The 15,797-nt window shown below is 40.7% G+C and overlaps 2 protein-coding genes across 2 annotated transcripts; one reads left to right on the top strand and one right to left on the bottom strand.

The window, feature by feature from the left end:
- Positions 1-2,780: 2,780 nt before the first annotated feature.
- On the bottom strand, positions 2,781-5,651 carry LOC134669817 (UDP-glycosyltransferase UGT5-like). The gene is made up of 4 exons (XM_063527436.1): positions 4,749-5,651; positions 4,059-4,278; positions 3,509-3,728; positions 2,781-3,187 (listed from the first exon to the last, which is right to left on the bottom strand). Exons 1-4 carry the CDS (start codon positions 5,598-5,600, stop codon positions 2,884-2,886), a joined length of 1,596 nt encoding a protein of 531 aa, XP_063383506.1. The 5' UTR covers positions 5,601-5,651; the 3' UTR covers positions 2,781-2,883.
- A 3,650-nt stretch (positions 5,652-9,301) lies between these two features.
- On the top strand, positions 9,302-15,769 carry LOC134669903 (uncharacterized). Its single transcript, XM_063527519.1, has 7 exons — positions 9,302-9,332; positions 9,373-9,456; positions 10,955-11,049; positions 13,284-13,428; positions 14,471-14,648; positions 14,979-15,214; positions 15,603-15,769. Exons 1-7 carry the CDS (start codon positions 9,302-9,304, stop codon positions 15,767-15,769), a joined length of 936 nt encoding a protein of 311 aa, XP_063383589.1.
- Positions 15,770-15,797: the final 28 nt, after the last annotated feature.

The raw sequence follows: 15,797 nt of genomic DNA, 5'->3' as shown, positions 1-15,797 counted from the left end.
CAAATATTAGTATTATTAATATTTTTTTAAATCATACACACGGCGCGATTCGGGAAATGAAATAGAGATGAACTAGATACGATATAGTAAAGATATGTGACGATGGTTACAGGTATTGTATTGTGCAACTTATGGCGGTTGGCGCTTACGCTAATATTAACGCCGCTCCAATATTACCGGGCACTATACGACGTAAACGCCAGCTGCCAGAAGGTACCTTTTTCCGTGGAACATCACTTATCTTCATTATTTCATACCTATAGGTATATCCATGTCTGGTATTAACTTTTGTTTGTAGAAAAGCTGCAAATATTAGTATTATTAATATTTTTTTTTATCATACACACGGCGCGATTCGGGAAATGAAATAGAGATGAACTAGATACGATATAGTAAAGATATGTGACGATGGTTACAGGTATTGTATTGTGCAACTTATGGCGTATATATAAGAGGTATACACTTTATTTTTTAAATTTTATTCTATAAAATATAAAAAATATTAAGTATTCCTTGTTAAATATAATATGTAGGGTCAGCAATTACACATGGAAAATAATGTCAGACAAATGTCCACCTCTAGCAGCATGGCAGATGCGAACCCTTTTCATCGCGTTTTTCATCACTTTTTCACACATCTCTGGCGTTATCTCATATAAATAATAATAAATAATAATAAATATTATAGGACATTCTTACACAGATTGACTAAGTCCCACAGTAAGCTCAAGAAGGCTTGTATTGTGGGTACTCAGACAACGATATATATAATATACAAATACTTAAATACATAGAAAACACCCATGACTCAGGAGCAAATATCTGTATCATCATACAAATAAATGCCCTTACTGGGATTCGAACCCAGGACCATCGGCTTCGCAGGCAGGGTCACTACCCACTAGGCCAGACCGGTCGTCAAAACAGCGACAGTGTTTCGAATATTTTGTTTTAATTGCTGAAGGTTCGTTGGCCTATTAGCATAGACACGTCCCTTTAGATAGCCCCACAGAAAAAAGTCAGGAGCTGTTAAATCAGGCGATCTTAGGGGCCAGTCAATGTCACCGTTTCTCGAAATTAATCGACCGGGAAACGTTATTTTTAATGTTTCTATTGCGTTTTAATGATTAAAACACGTTGTTCCGTCGTAAAACGCTCCATAATAAATTTGCCGTATCTACACAAACTAATTTTCATGCAATAACTGTCATATTTACCGCCAAAATAAAATGGCGGCAAAAAAAAGTTGTATACCTCTAAGTTGGCCACCCTGTATTAACGCCGCTCCAATATTATCATTGCGGCACTATACGACGTAAGCGCCAGCTGCCAGAAGGTACCTTTTTTCGTGGAACATCACTTATCTTCATTATTTCATATCTAGTGAGTCTCTAATTCATTTCCCGGATCGAGCCAACAGTCTCAATTAAAACAAGGGGACGGACTGAAAATCAGCGCTCCGCAATCAATTTGTACAATTTGTAATGAAATGGATGACGCAGCGTATGCTTAGCCGTTCCTTTTGCCGCGCATGCAAACTTTTTTTCTCAAACATGCAATGAAATATTGATGTTATGTTCCTTATAATAGGCTGCGAAGTATGACGTTTCAGGTGCGGCTAGGACAAAAGGTCGTTAATGGAATTTCATACACATCTTGCAGGCCTAGGCCGGCAAAGTCCTCTTTTTTAATTTTCATTTCACAGATATTTGTGACACAGCATCGTGGCATTCATCCATTAAAAAAAAACTAGAGGCAGTATTTGCTTTATGGTTCGTAATGACACTCTGCCACTACGCCTATAAAAAAAACAAAAAACAATGTTTGCTATAATTTGCAGTTTTATTTGTATAAAATCAACATGAACTTAAATAATACTTTCTATAATTTTAAATTATAAATTTAACTACACAAATAAAAACATTTAAAATATTTCATCTAAACGTTAGCGGTAAAAAGGTCTACTCAAACACGCGTAGTTATATTTTTTAAAATGTTATGGAGGTAAAGTTGAAAAAAAATAAAAATATTCATTCTGTTCTATTGGATTTATGGTGCGTTGTTGATTTTTTGACTTTAATATGAGTTCCGACGAAATAATGAAATTAATATTAATTGTAATCGTAGGTGTTGGAATTGGCAGCGTAAGCAGAATTGATTTTAAATAACTTGCTGCCTCTACCGCCAAGTCAAAGACGAAGTATGTATATGGTTGCTTATGGCAATTTTATTATTTGAGAAACTAAGAAAAATGGCTTACAGTTTATTAGAAACAGTTTTGTGGCATATTTTAAATGAATGTAACTACAAATTCGTCAACACTGTGGAAATTATACTTATTTACTCCATGCATAAAGCAACGATGTATGTGAAACATGATATCAACATGAAAGACTACGTAAACTTATGTGACGAAAACGACAGTCAGACGAATACAAGGCAAAAAAATCAAAGATACATGAAAATAGGATAGTAAAAATACACGACGTAAAACATACGCGTGATAATGATATAGGTACGTGTTGGTTATATTTTGGGTGTAGTTTACTTTTAGTTTTTTCTATAAATAAAACTTGGGTTTCGTGGATTTTTTATTTTATTTATTTCATTGCATGTTTGAGAAAAGCACTATACATACCTCGGCGGGAAATGGGGTTGCCCGCGCTCAGACCTATCCGGCCTCGCTTCGCTCGGCCGTCTATATGTCTTCGGCCGGCAACCCCTTTCGTCCCGGCCTCTGTAGTAATGTACTATTAATGGTATCTTGTAATCTATCTGTATTGTAATATTTCGTTTTTGTGTGGCAATAAATGGTTTCTTATTCCTATTCTCAAACTGCCCATCACATTTAATGTATTGTATTTACCATTCCGAATATAAACTCTAAAACGACGAACTTCGGCGCTCCCTCATCGCCAATCTTTTACACACCCTCAAAACTTTCAACGCCAAACTCCTCAACATCCTATAAACAAAGATAGCACCCAACATAATTAGCAAAGGAAAAATAAGAATAGCTAACATTAGGGTTTCTAAAATTCCGTCCCAAGTGAGAGGGGGCGGTGGTGTAGGCATCTGGCGACCGTGTAGACGCATGGCCCTCTCTGCACACCATACAGCGCGTTGCAGTGAAGTCTGCGGTTGGTCTTGCATCTCTCGACCTACCCGAATTGAGTTATCGCGGTAACTGAAAAAAAGACTATTGTTAAGGCCTTCCACTATGAGAAGAGGTGGGTTAGGGTTGCCATAATTATTCGGACCTATAGGACAATGGGGTAGTAATAGTGTTACTGTTACGGGGGATCAAATACATATTAACACACAATATATTTCAGGTAAAAAAACAGATGATGTGTCCATTTATGTACGTAGTTTTGATATACAGGACAGGTAAAATACGGGACGCGATAGGTACTTAAATACGGGGACAGTTCCGTATATACGGGACGTATATGGCAACATATTTGCTTTAAAAGCTGTGTATCCCATATTTGATACAAGATCTTACCGCTTATCATTGATGAGTTTATCAATGGTCTCCCTCAGCTGAGTCTCCGATAGTGTATGCAGGTCTAACCCCAGGCCCACACCAAGCCGTTCGTAGTTCTCGACGTTAAGCCACTGGTCGAGCATCAGTGGTATACCCAGCAGCGGTATACCAGCTCGTAATGCTTCTTCCGTGGACTGAAGACCTCCTTGCGTGATGAAGAGGAGTAGCTTTTCGTGTCCTGGGGACGGAGAGACAAGGGAGTCATAATTGTCAGTGCCGTCAGTGGAAGGAACTTGTGTGTTTTGCCCCATAGGGAAAGACCCTACCCTTACCCTTGAGGTATTTGTTTTAGAGCTTCATTACATCACGAAAAAGTCCATCCAGAAAACGCCATCCATAAAAAAAAGAAGGTTTTCCATTCAGAAAAGTCTATACGTTTGTCATAAGGTCGGGCGCCGCTCTTTCAAGACTCGTTTAAGAGTGCCGCCAATGTCTTCAGTCATCATAGGCAGCAGGTTTACGTAGTTTTTAAATCACAAGATCACTAGATAAGTAACGTTATACTTACGTAGCAAATCAGGCTGTGGCAGCCAAGAGAAAATGTGCACGTTACTGGGAAACGCCGGTCCATCCCCCTTCGACTTCAAAATCACGTCATACGGGAGTGTTGAGAACACGCGAACGAATATCTCCAAACGCTCCGCTGGAAGGACAGCTGGGCGCATCTGGCTGCCGAAACTCATGTAGATCACGCCGTGTTTGGATGAGTCCATCAATGATTTTATGTCCTGTTAAATGAAAAGGGTAATCGTCAAAGCATTTACGTAATTAAACCGGGAATTTTTGAGTTCTGTACATCCACATTCTCTACACTCTCACTACATTTGTGGACCTTTATGGTAAATAATCTCATATAATAATAAATATATGAGTCAAGTTAAATCACTGTATTGGCACCAATTCATCGTTAAAAGAGAATAATAAAAATATAAATACCGCAAAAAAGAAAATAAAAAAATGAATAAAATAAAATAGGCAAATATGTGACTCCGAAAAAACCCTTATGCAGTACTAGATACTTCTTAAAAATTATATTGAAATATTACATTTCAAATTTGTTACAAAATCAGCTTTTTAGACCCAAGATAGCTTGAGAATAAAAAAAAGGTTTGCTGTAATTCAGCCAAATCTCAATTCTCGCAGAATTGTATGTAGGTATCCATGTAAAGTCACGTATATCGCACGTGATTAGCCTTACCTTAGGTAATTCCTTCGGCGGCGGGACGTGTAGCCCCCCGATGTGCACTATTTTTAGAGACAGCGGTCGGTAGCCCTCCCACATAGGGTCCAAACTCACTAAATGCGCCACCGCTTCCCCTCTCATCTCCCTCACTGATGGCATATCAGCACCAAACATCTCCTTGATTCTCATGTCTTGTTTCTCTATCAAACTCTTCTGCATATAGTGCATTTTGACACGATTATACAAATTTTTCACATACTCCCACAATAAAAGGTTATAACGACGAGTATAGCACACATCTGGGTAGATAATTGGATGTATAGGGACGCCTGCATCTTCATACAATTCATCCTCTATTCCCATTGTACTCATTAAAATTGCAGGTGCGTTGTATATGTGAGCCAGTGCCGATGCTTGGTACACCCATGCTTCTATGATTACAAGGTCAAACTTCTGAGTTTTATCAGCTAATAAATCTCTCACAGCTTCTGTCTTCATTTGTTTTGGAAATAAATCATACATGACATCATAAGCTGTTTTTATTTGGTTTTTGAAGTCATTTGGATTACCAGGCTTTAGGTGCACTTTTCTGAAGCCATCTGTCCAAAATTTGTAAGATACGTCGTTAAGGTCTATCTCGGTGATGTTTTGGGATGCTTGGCCTGGGGGGTAGATAGGGTCAGTGGTGAGGATAGTCACATGATGTCCACGGCGTAATAGCTCCTTGGTAAGTGCCTGGAACGGCACCTGGTGGCTGTGAATTGGTGAAGGTGAAACCACCAAAACTCTGGACGAATCTACAACTTTCCATTCTTCAAAAAAGCACACTAGTACCAAAAATGCCGCACGATTCGCGAAGACAGACATGGCGTGGCTGTCTCATATCAATGGCAAGAATATAGTTCGTCACATTCAATAAGTATGTTTACAGTTTGAAAATAAATACCACAGCTGTGTAAATATGGGTTGGGGGTGAGACATCCTTGACTTAATTGTTCCAAGTGCACGTTATTTATTACATACATATGAACAGAAAAAGTAAGGGCAAATCGCCTAACGTGGTGAGCGCATGTGATGCGAAGAGATGAAAGTCATGTGACGAGAAAGGTATTATGAATGTGGAGGGAAGTACGAGGAAAAAGTGGATGGACTGTGTGAGAGATGATATGAAACGAACGCAAGTGAATGATGAAATGACGGGCGACAGACAGGTGTAGTGGAAGCGAAAGACATGCTGCGCCGACTCCAAGTGAATGGAACGAGGGCAAGAGAATGATGAAACATATGAACAAGTTCCTTTAGATTCGGTGCAGAAAGCAGAAACTTGTGACAGCAGATATGGCCGTGGCGCGGATTTCTACCTTTTAACTCAACTTAATAACTTTCTCAATACTTCTGTTAATTTTGCTTGTTAGATCTCTCGGCTATATTACAAGCAACTAATTGAGGAGTATAGTGATCTAGACTACTGAATTTGAATGCCGATATAATTCCACCACTCCAACAGTTCAGTAAATCAGTACGCGATTACAAGTAGGTACTTGTTAACCGTTGTACAAACAAATCGTCGGTCTATTCGTGATTCGCGTACAATTCACGCTATTTGTTTATCTTATCTCCGATATCCGATTGACATCAACACATCCCAACAAGAAACGCAGTAAATCCAACTCAATTGGATAAATCTCAACACAATTGTATACTTTATTTCAATGGCTTAGAACCCATTTATGTTTGTTATTTATTGGCATTGCGTTTGTATTAGTCTGTTTTTGGTTATTCAGACAATCGAGTGCTTGCCCCATTATCGTCAGATTGGATGGAAAATTGATAAATTCAGTTGTTTTTAGCATTTTAGTAAACGCGTGTGTAAAGCTATTTTAATCTGAGATTAAACTTGAAACTTTAACAAATATTTTTTGCCTATAATTTTGTTTTTAGTGTTGTGGAAATAATATTTAAAAATTGTGTTATAGAGTGATACCCACAGTGTAATAAAAGATAGCATGAAAATCACAGAAAGTTACGATACAAGTGCCTTATCCCTGTGTTATTGACTCGATTCGCCGAATTATTAAACTCATTGTGATGCCAATGTGTTAAATATGTGCCAAAGTGTGTTGTGTCTCAGTGCCTGTTTGTTTACATTTACTGGCATGGCCACGTGGTGTCTAGGTCTGCAAGACTTTTCGGGATTTCCCGGTAACTCTGGGCAGAGAATAATTCCAGGATTTCGCCCGCCTCGCCCGATCTACTTTGTGAGTTCCATAATTTTGCTACGGGATTCTTAGTATTGTGCTGTTAATATTTACTTTAATCTAAAATGATACAAAGTGTGTCAATAATACGAGCGGCTACTTTCATATTCCTTCTCCTAGAATGTTAGATTCAGTTTTCAGACATCGGTTGCCATCTGACAAAAAAAATTGGGTGGTGTTATTCGTAAATGTCTTTCAAATCTAACATACTTAACCGTTGATAATCGTTTGTCCCTATCCGTCTTTTTAACAGTTATGTGTGTTTTACAGTATTTTACAAAAGTTTGTAAGTGGCTGCTAAGGTTATGTGTTAATATGGCAGCTTAGCATTACCGGCAATAAAATAAACAGACGAACATACTCGTAACTAAATCTTGGCATCAGCCGTACCACAATCACACATAAAATTACAGTAAAAGTGAGTAAGTTTGCGCTTACGATTAGACTTTTAGCTTCGAATCAAATTTACGCGCTGTTTGTTTAGAATTTAGATCAATTTCGTAACAAGGCGAAACAAAGGAAAATATACACTAACTGCCGTATTCGAACTTCAAGATATTCACAAGAGACGACACGTGCTAGATACGTTATAGTTTAGATATCAACTAGTTCTCTTTTGCAGCGCAATTCGGGCAACCAATGTCACTGCTATTAGATGTGAATTAGATCTCTAAGTCGTATCCTGTGGAAATCGTTCAAGAGTATCTCCAGAATCGCGCAAATGTCAAATTTGACAGGTTAGATCTTAAACATTTATTTATTTATTAGTCAAATAAGTAGCACAGCATTACAGTAAAACCAATGCACTGTGAAACTACAAAAAAAAATACAATACAAAGAAACTACAAATAAAAACAAATAAAGACAAATTAAACATTCGATTTGGGCGACGACGTAACATATCGTTATCTATGTTGGTAATGTCTAAAAGATATCTACTAGATGTCTATTTCTTATTCCGAATCGGGCCCTAAGTATCTTATTCAAATCACATACGGAGCCTATCGCCTCGAGGGACCAATATACTGTAAGCACTATAAGTGAGACTTTCGGTGACACTTGGGTAGTCGTTATAGACCTCGAGAGGTCTTATGTTATATAGAAATAGGCTTGTTTTAATTTTCATGGTTTTAATCGACATTTTAAACGGATACCGAACAACGTCAAAAACAAAACAAACATCAGAAACAAATAAACCCTTATTTGACCTTATTTCCCTTTAATTGACCCCAATATAAGGGTAATATACGTACTTATGTGGCTGTTTTTAACTTTTGCGAACAGAAAATACAAATTAATAGGTTGTACCTTCTAATCTATATACATAATAGAAGTTGGAAGCATAAATAATGCTCTCGGTGAGCGTTGGAAATAAGTCCATCGTAATCACTAACGTACGTCCGACCAGATGCAAGTGTTTTCCAACAATATACAAAGCTGGAATAGATACGTCTACTGTCGCTATTTGAGTCTCTAGCCGTATATTTGAGCCATGGACTACCTACATACAGATGTAATGTAGGTATACGATAAGGTACATATTTTCCATCGTATTTTCACGGAAACTTGTACTGACATTGGAGCATTTCTATTTAAAGTTGTACCTACCCCCTTGCATTTTGAATTTAGGAATTTTTATATTGTTATACTAACTTACTTAATACAGGAAAAAAAGCACGAAAAAAAGTGCAAAAAGTTTTGTTACGGTCATAGAAGGTTGTATTGAAAATCGTAACCAAATGGACCAAACATTTTGGGGACTCGATTTTTCTCAGTAAAGATGAAAAAGCTCATGATTCTGAAGAAATAAAAAAATAAAAAATAAATCATTTATTCAGATGAAATAAACCCTATTTTACAAAAGTTTTTCTTCTGCCAAACTGCAGATGGTGTAAGTGTAGCGTAAATCCAGGATCTAAGCTAGCAATTAAATGTTCGAATATTGTTGTCCACAGGACGGCGGTCCAGACCCTCCAGACCCTCACTACCCAGTCCAGCATGATGGTCCAGCTAGGAACCTGGTAGCAGTTCCACTGCCGCTCAAGGAGTCAGACCATGAGCTCATGTTCAACGTGTCCTGGCTTCCTCCCTTAGGTGAGCCCCCAACCCTCACTACCCCAACATGCTGATGCAGCTAGGAACCTGAACGCAGTTCCACTGCCGCTCAAGGAGTCAAACCATGAGCTCATGTTCAACACGCCTGGCTTCCTCCCTTAGGTGAGCCCCCAACCCTCACTACCCCAACATGCTGATGCAGCTAGGAACCTGAACGCAGTTCCACTGCCGCTCAAGGAGTCAAACCATGAGCTCATGTTCAACGTGTCCTGGCTTCCTCCCTTAGGTGAGCCCCCAACCCTCACTACCCCAACATGCTGATGCAGCTAGGAACCTGGTCGCAGTTCCACTGCCGCTCAAGGAGTCAGACCATGAGCTCATGTTCAACGTGTCCTGGCTTCCTCCCTTAGGTAAGCCCCCAACCCTCACTACCCCAACATGCTGGTGCAGCTAGGAACCTGAACGCAGTTCCACTGCCGCTCAAGGAGTCAGACCATGAGCTCATGTTCAACGTGTCTTGGCTTCCTCCCTTAGGTGAGCCCCCAACCACAGATTATATAATAGTTCTTACGAACAGATACTTATCTCTCAAACAAAACGCAAATACCTACCGTTTTGATACCTACACAAAAATACAATGGAGTGACCTTCAACGCGCCGCTCCCCGCACCGCGCGCATCGGCACAACGCTAGGGTTGCTGACGCTTAGAAATGATAAATAAATACCTACTTAAACAGCGGAGTGAAATAAAGGAAAGCTAAATCTTAAATTATAGGTACCTACCTAATATTCCAATTATGCTAACGCATAATTGGAAAGTGTTTGCGAAATAGTCATTTTAAAAGGTCATATGTCCCTGCAGTAACCGCAGTGTTTACGCCGTTTTATAAACCGCGCAATAATCCCAGCAACAATTAGTTTTAAAACTTCGTGTAAGTAATTTAAAACCAGATAGAGATTAATGTTACCTGCACAATAAAGAAAAATAATAGAAACCCCATGAATACAGGTAATTAATTATAAGTTAACCAGATCAAACGTGAATAGGCACTTTCCGGTGTAAAGTTAACTTACTGTCGTTAAAATAAACATTTACCAAAATAAATTAAAAATTTGCTACTTATTTCAAATAGATAGATATCTAAAACTATACATTTGGCATATATGTATAATAAACAATACATGTTTAATTAAAGAAATTCAATAGTAGGTAGGCACCTACTACGTAGCTTGTAACAGATCGTAAAAATTGACAGTGCGGCGCGCGGTGACGTGCGTACGTGAGCGCGTGTGGCAACCAACTGGCTTGCTTTTCTACCGTGAACGGGAGCAGATTCGTAGGTATAAATCCGAGCTCGCGCGGAGAGTTCCATAGGCCGCCCCAACCTTCACTACCCCAACATGCTGATGCAGCTAGGAACCTGATAGCAGTACCACTGCCGCTCAAGGAGTCAGAGCATGAGCTCATGTTCAACGTGTCCTGGCTTCCTTCCTTCGGTGAGACCCTAACCCTTACTACCCCAACATGCTGATGCAGCTAGGAACCTGGTAGCAGTTCCTCTGCCGCTCAAGGAGTTAGACCATGAGCTCATAATGGTCAACGTGTCCTGGCTGCCACCTCTATTAGGTGAGTATATTTAGTGGAACATATAGTTAGTTTTTCAGCCAAATTCTTCTTCCACCAATTCTTGGCTTCGTTGGTAAGTAATGGGACTGGGCTGGTCATGTCTGCCGAATGCCGGACGAGTTGTGGGTCAAGTTAACCACAGAGTGGGGGCCCCATGAGTCTAACCTGGGAGACAAGTAGAAGAAAACGGGGGGAGATCTTTGCCCAACAGTGGGACACAGTGGGCTCTGAATAATAATAATAACAACTCGGAACCGAACATTGCTATTTTTTGTTGCAGGGCCACCGGCTATTGACTATTCCCTGGAGGTACACAGTGAGACTGACACTGAAGACTGCAGGATGACCATGTGTTATGAATACAACATTCCTGGGGTAAGCGACCTCTTAAGCTGCCTTTCCACTGATTGGTTGGTTCCTGTGATGTGGATAGGTCTTCAAAAATGATATTGAGGTTTGTAATATCATTTTTTTCTAAACTGAATAGTTTGCGCGAGAGACACTTCCAAAGTGGTAAAATGTGTCCCCCCCCCCCTGTAACTTCTAAAATAAGAGAATGATAAAACTAAAAAAAAATATAATTATGATGTAGGTATTGTAGGTACATTACCATGCAAACTTCCACCGAAAATTGGTTTGAACAAGATCTAGTAAGTAGTTTTTTTTTAATACGTCATAAATCGTAAACCGGAATTTTATTATGTTAAATTACTTGCTGCTACGGAACCCTTCATGGGCGAGTCCGACTCGCACTTGGCCGCTTTTTATATGAATAAGGATGACTGAGGGCCGAGCCCGGGCCGAGGCATCCGACATCTCATAGATTGAAAGCATTGGCTTTCCATAGAAAACGAAGCGCCGGAAGTTCCGACCCGGCCCGGCCCGGTCTAGCGTGAGTCATCCTTAAACTTTAGTTACAATATTTCAATTCGCCCATGGCATATGTAGTAGCTACAACTTATCAGCATGCGTCATGTCATAACGTAGTTTAACCGATAATTCGCGTTTTACAAGCAATTTTTTGGTAATCAATGACTGTAGATAAGCTATCTGCTGTCTGTTATAATATCGTCGACCACGTCATTAGATAAAACGCATGCTGGGTACATACTAAAACCAGAGGCAACTAAGCATAATCGGGGGTCTAGTCAAGATGACAATCATTGACAGAAGACGCAAATCGGAACTTAAATAATTTATCCTGGAATTAGTCAAGTGGCTTCTCGTAGCATCTGTCATCCCAATACCTTTTTCAGGGTTCCGTATACTCAAAGGGTAAAAACGGGATCCTAGACTCTACTGTCCGTCTGTATGGCACCAGACTATATCTCAGAACCGTGATAGTTGAAATTTTCATACATGATATACCTAATTCTGTTGCCGCTATAGCAACAAATAGGTACTAAAAACGGAATAAATAATTATTTGCGGCCCGCGTGCCTCCCTGGCTATATTGGATGTAATATTGACAAACGACAATGTCTGATAAAGTCATAAATATTAACAAAGTTATTAGTAAACTTCAATGGCACTGTAAGAAATAAACCAAATTAGATTATTATAATGAGCCTCAGGCAGGTCTCGTGATGTTTCATTCTCTTTATATATTATCCCTGTAAAAATTAAGATATAGTTGAAATAATTTAGTATGAACAAGTTTAAATAAATTCAAAGTTTATTAATGTAATTTACATTCGAGTTCACGCGAGTTCAAATTCGCTAGTTCAATTTGCTACACTGTTTACATTAACTTAGAGGTAATAGGATGTTATAACGTTTCTAATATGTAAGGTTGTATCTGGCAGTTCATCTATTAAATGAGCAACTCTTGAAGGTAAACGAACTAGGGACCCGATTCGGATTATGAAAAAGACATCGATTAGACACCTTTTAGACATCACCAAGATACGATAACGATATGTTTAAGATCTAACCTGTCAAATTTGACATTTGCGCGATTCTGGAGATACTCTTGAACGATTTCTACAGGATATGACTTAGAGATCTAATTCACATCTAATAGATATCTTTCTCTATCTAACGTAAAAGTGACATTGGTTGTCCGAATTGCGCTGCAAAAGAGAACTAGTTGATATCTAAACTATAACGTATCTAGAATGGATCTAGTACGTGTCGTAGTAGTAAGTTCGAATACGGCAGTAGAGCCTTTAATGATTTTATGTTTTCATATAAAATGGTTTCGTATTTTCATCTACAGGTCGGAACAGGTATGTATGTTTCGAATAAAAGCATCATCCACTCATTCAAAGTACCTATGTGGTGAGAGCGTATCTACGAGATAGGAAACATGTAATAAGGTACGCTGTATTACCCAGCAATATGTATCTGTGCCATACTTACTGTCTTCTCTACAATTGTATGATTTACAACCCCTGCAATATGTATCTGCACCATACATACTGTCTTTTTTGTATTCGCTCCTCTACACGATGGGCCAACGCCGGCCACTCCAAGGGACGCATTTATGCGTTTGAGCCAGCAAGTGATATTGCTATCTCATTTTACCGCATGGCTGCGTCCCTTGGAGTGGCCGGCGCTGGCCCATCGTGTAGAGGAGCCATATGATTTACACATCTTATTGTCACCAGGACGCTACGTGGTGGACGATCCCTGCGCACGCGAGCCCCGTCCCTGAAACTTGCGCAGTGCGACCCGGCTGCGCGTACAAAATAAGACTGCTCGCGCATCCGTGGGATGGCCGCACTGAGGCGACCCTGCGCACAGAGTTACATGGTAAGGTCCTCCGTATCCATTATATAGCATTTTATCGTTTTTATGTCGACGATTCCTGCGCACGCGAGCCCCTGCCCTGAAACTTGCGCAGTGCGACCAGGCTGCGCGTACAAAATAAGACTGCTCGCGCATCCGTGGGATGGCCGCACTGAGGCGACCCTGCGCACAAAGTTACATGGTAAGATCCATTTGATCGAATTTCTCGACTAACACGCCTTCTAACTATCGACGATTTGGTGTGACCAGAACAACATACTACTCACGAATCCGTGAGACGGCCGGAATGAAGCTACTCTGCGCTCGGAGTTACTACATAGGAATTCCTAGGAGATCCTCACTACCCTCTTTATCAAGTACTTACGAGTATATACTTTATCTTAGACCTGCGCCGTGCGACTAGTTACATGATACGCGTTTAAAATAAGACCATCATATTCTAGCAATTACGCGGCTGATTTGTATTTATGTAAATGTAAATGCTCTATTTGTAACCATAACAGTCCATTTTAAATTGCATCCTTTCACACATGAATACGAAATTCCCACACACTACGGCTCTTTTAAACCGACCACTAACTAACAGTCCGCCGGGCGATATCGGCCTATCAGTTGTTCGGAACTGTAAAATTTTTGTTCTAACTGACAGGCCGATACCGTCCGGCGCGGCGGCCGCTAGTCAGGGGTCGGCTTTAGTCCAGTCAAAATTTGTAAACAGACAATGCTGAAATTACATAGCGTTCGTCGCGATGCATTAGAATTTGTAGAACAGCTGCCAACGTTCAGTCCCGTGATACCCAAATTACCTAGTTAGGTACCTATACATTATCAAAATTTAAACAGAGCAAATATTTAGTGTACAGTTAGATAGAGCTATATACTATATTCCCTTCTTACTATAAAAAACAACCGTTTCACACTAGGTACCTACTACACTAAACTGATGTTATAAAATTAGGTGAGACATTTCTTTAAATTATTGTTATTTATCTCACTACTTCCCGCCCGCCGTTTGGCATGGTATTAAACTATCATCTTGTTCCAGAATGCGTGTCAGGTGTATGCTCGTGCGCACATGCTCCGCGTCTCCCCGCGCCGATTGTGCGCGCCGAAACCGTCTTGGTTAAGGGAGACATGTTTGTTAACATCAGCTGGACGCTACCACCCCCGGCCTACCCACAGCGGCTACCGAAGGGGCTGCAGAAACAGTTCTATTTTGTCAGGTATTTATCAAACGTGCCCCTGTCGTTCGGTCAGAAACCCTCTTGATTAAGACAGACAAGTTTCTGAACATCAGCTGGTCACTACCACTACCACCCCGGCCTACCCACAGCGACTACCGAAGGGGCTCCAGAAGCAATTTTATTTTGTCACGTACTTATCCGTCATGTGCCTATAAACTTTCTATAGAGTAAATATAGAGATGTAATAAACCTGCTTCAGGATGACTTACGTTAGACCGGGCCGTGTCTGGCCCGATAAATAATTAGTAAATTTTACGAGAAAAACCATAGTCGGCTTAAAGATTTCATCATTTTATTTGTTGTCAACAGTATCGGTGAGCAAATGGTTTCCGACGCGCACCCATCGCCCTGGTTCGCGCACAAAATCACCAGACACGTCGCAGCCACAGGTCCCATCGCCGCCGGCGACGACCCTCGCTACTACCTGCTGCCGACGGCCGAGAGAAGAGAAGAGAAGAGGTTGAAGAACGTAAAGCTGCTGGCTAGAGTTAGCGTGGTGGATGAGAGGACGTGCATTGGACCGGCGGGGAATGCTACGGCTTTTGGTAAGAGAATAATCCCACAGAATCATCAAGCTCGTCACAGCCTGGCTATGAATCTCGCTATTACCTGCTGCCGACGGCCGAGAGAGGAGAAGAGAAGAGGTTGAAAAACTTGAAGCTGCTGGCTAAAGTCAGCGTGGTGGATGAGGAAGTGCATTGGACCGGCGGGGAATGCTACGGCTTTTGGTAAGAGAATAGGCTCACAGAATCACCAAGCTCGTCACAGCCTGGCAATGAATCTCGCTACTACCTGCTGCCGACGGCCGAGAGAAGAGAAGAGAAGGGGTTGAAGAACGTAAAGCTGCTGGCTAGAGTTAGCGTGGTGGATGAGAGGACGTGCATTGGACCGGCGGGGAATGCTACGGCTTTTGGTAAGAGAATAGGCTCACAGAATCACCAAGCAAGTCGCAGCCTGGCGATGAACCTCGCTACTACCTGCTACCGACGGCCGAGAGAAGAGAAGAGAAGAGGTTGAAAAACTTGAAGCTGCTGGCCAAAGTCAGCGTGGTGGATGAGGAAGTGCATTGGACCGGCGGGGAATGCTACGGCTTTTGGTAAGAGAATAGGCTCACAGAATCACCAAGCT

This window comes from Cydia fagiglandana, chromosome 13, assembly GCF_963556715.1.
Source record: "Cydia fagiglandana chromosome 13, ilCydFagi1.1, whole genome shotgun sequence".
NCBI classification, from domain to species: Eukaryota; Metazoa; Arthropoda; class Insecta; order Lepidoptera; family Tortricidae; genus Cydia; species Cydia fagiglandana.
The sequence above is the reverse complement of the archived record's forward strand: the minus strand, read 5'-3'. Positions and strand labels throughout refer to the sequence as shown.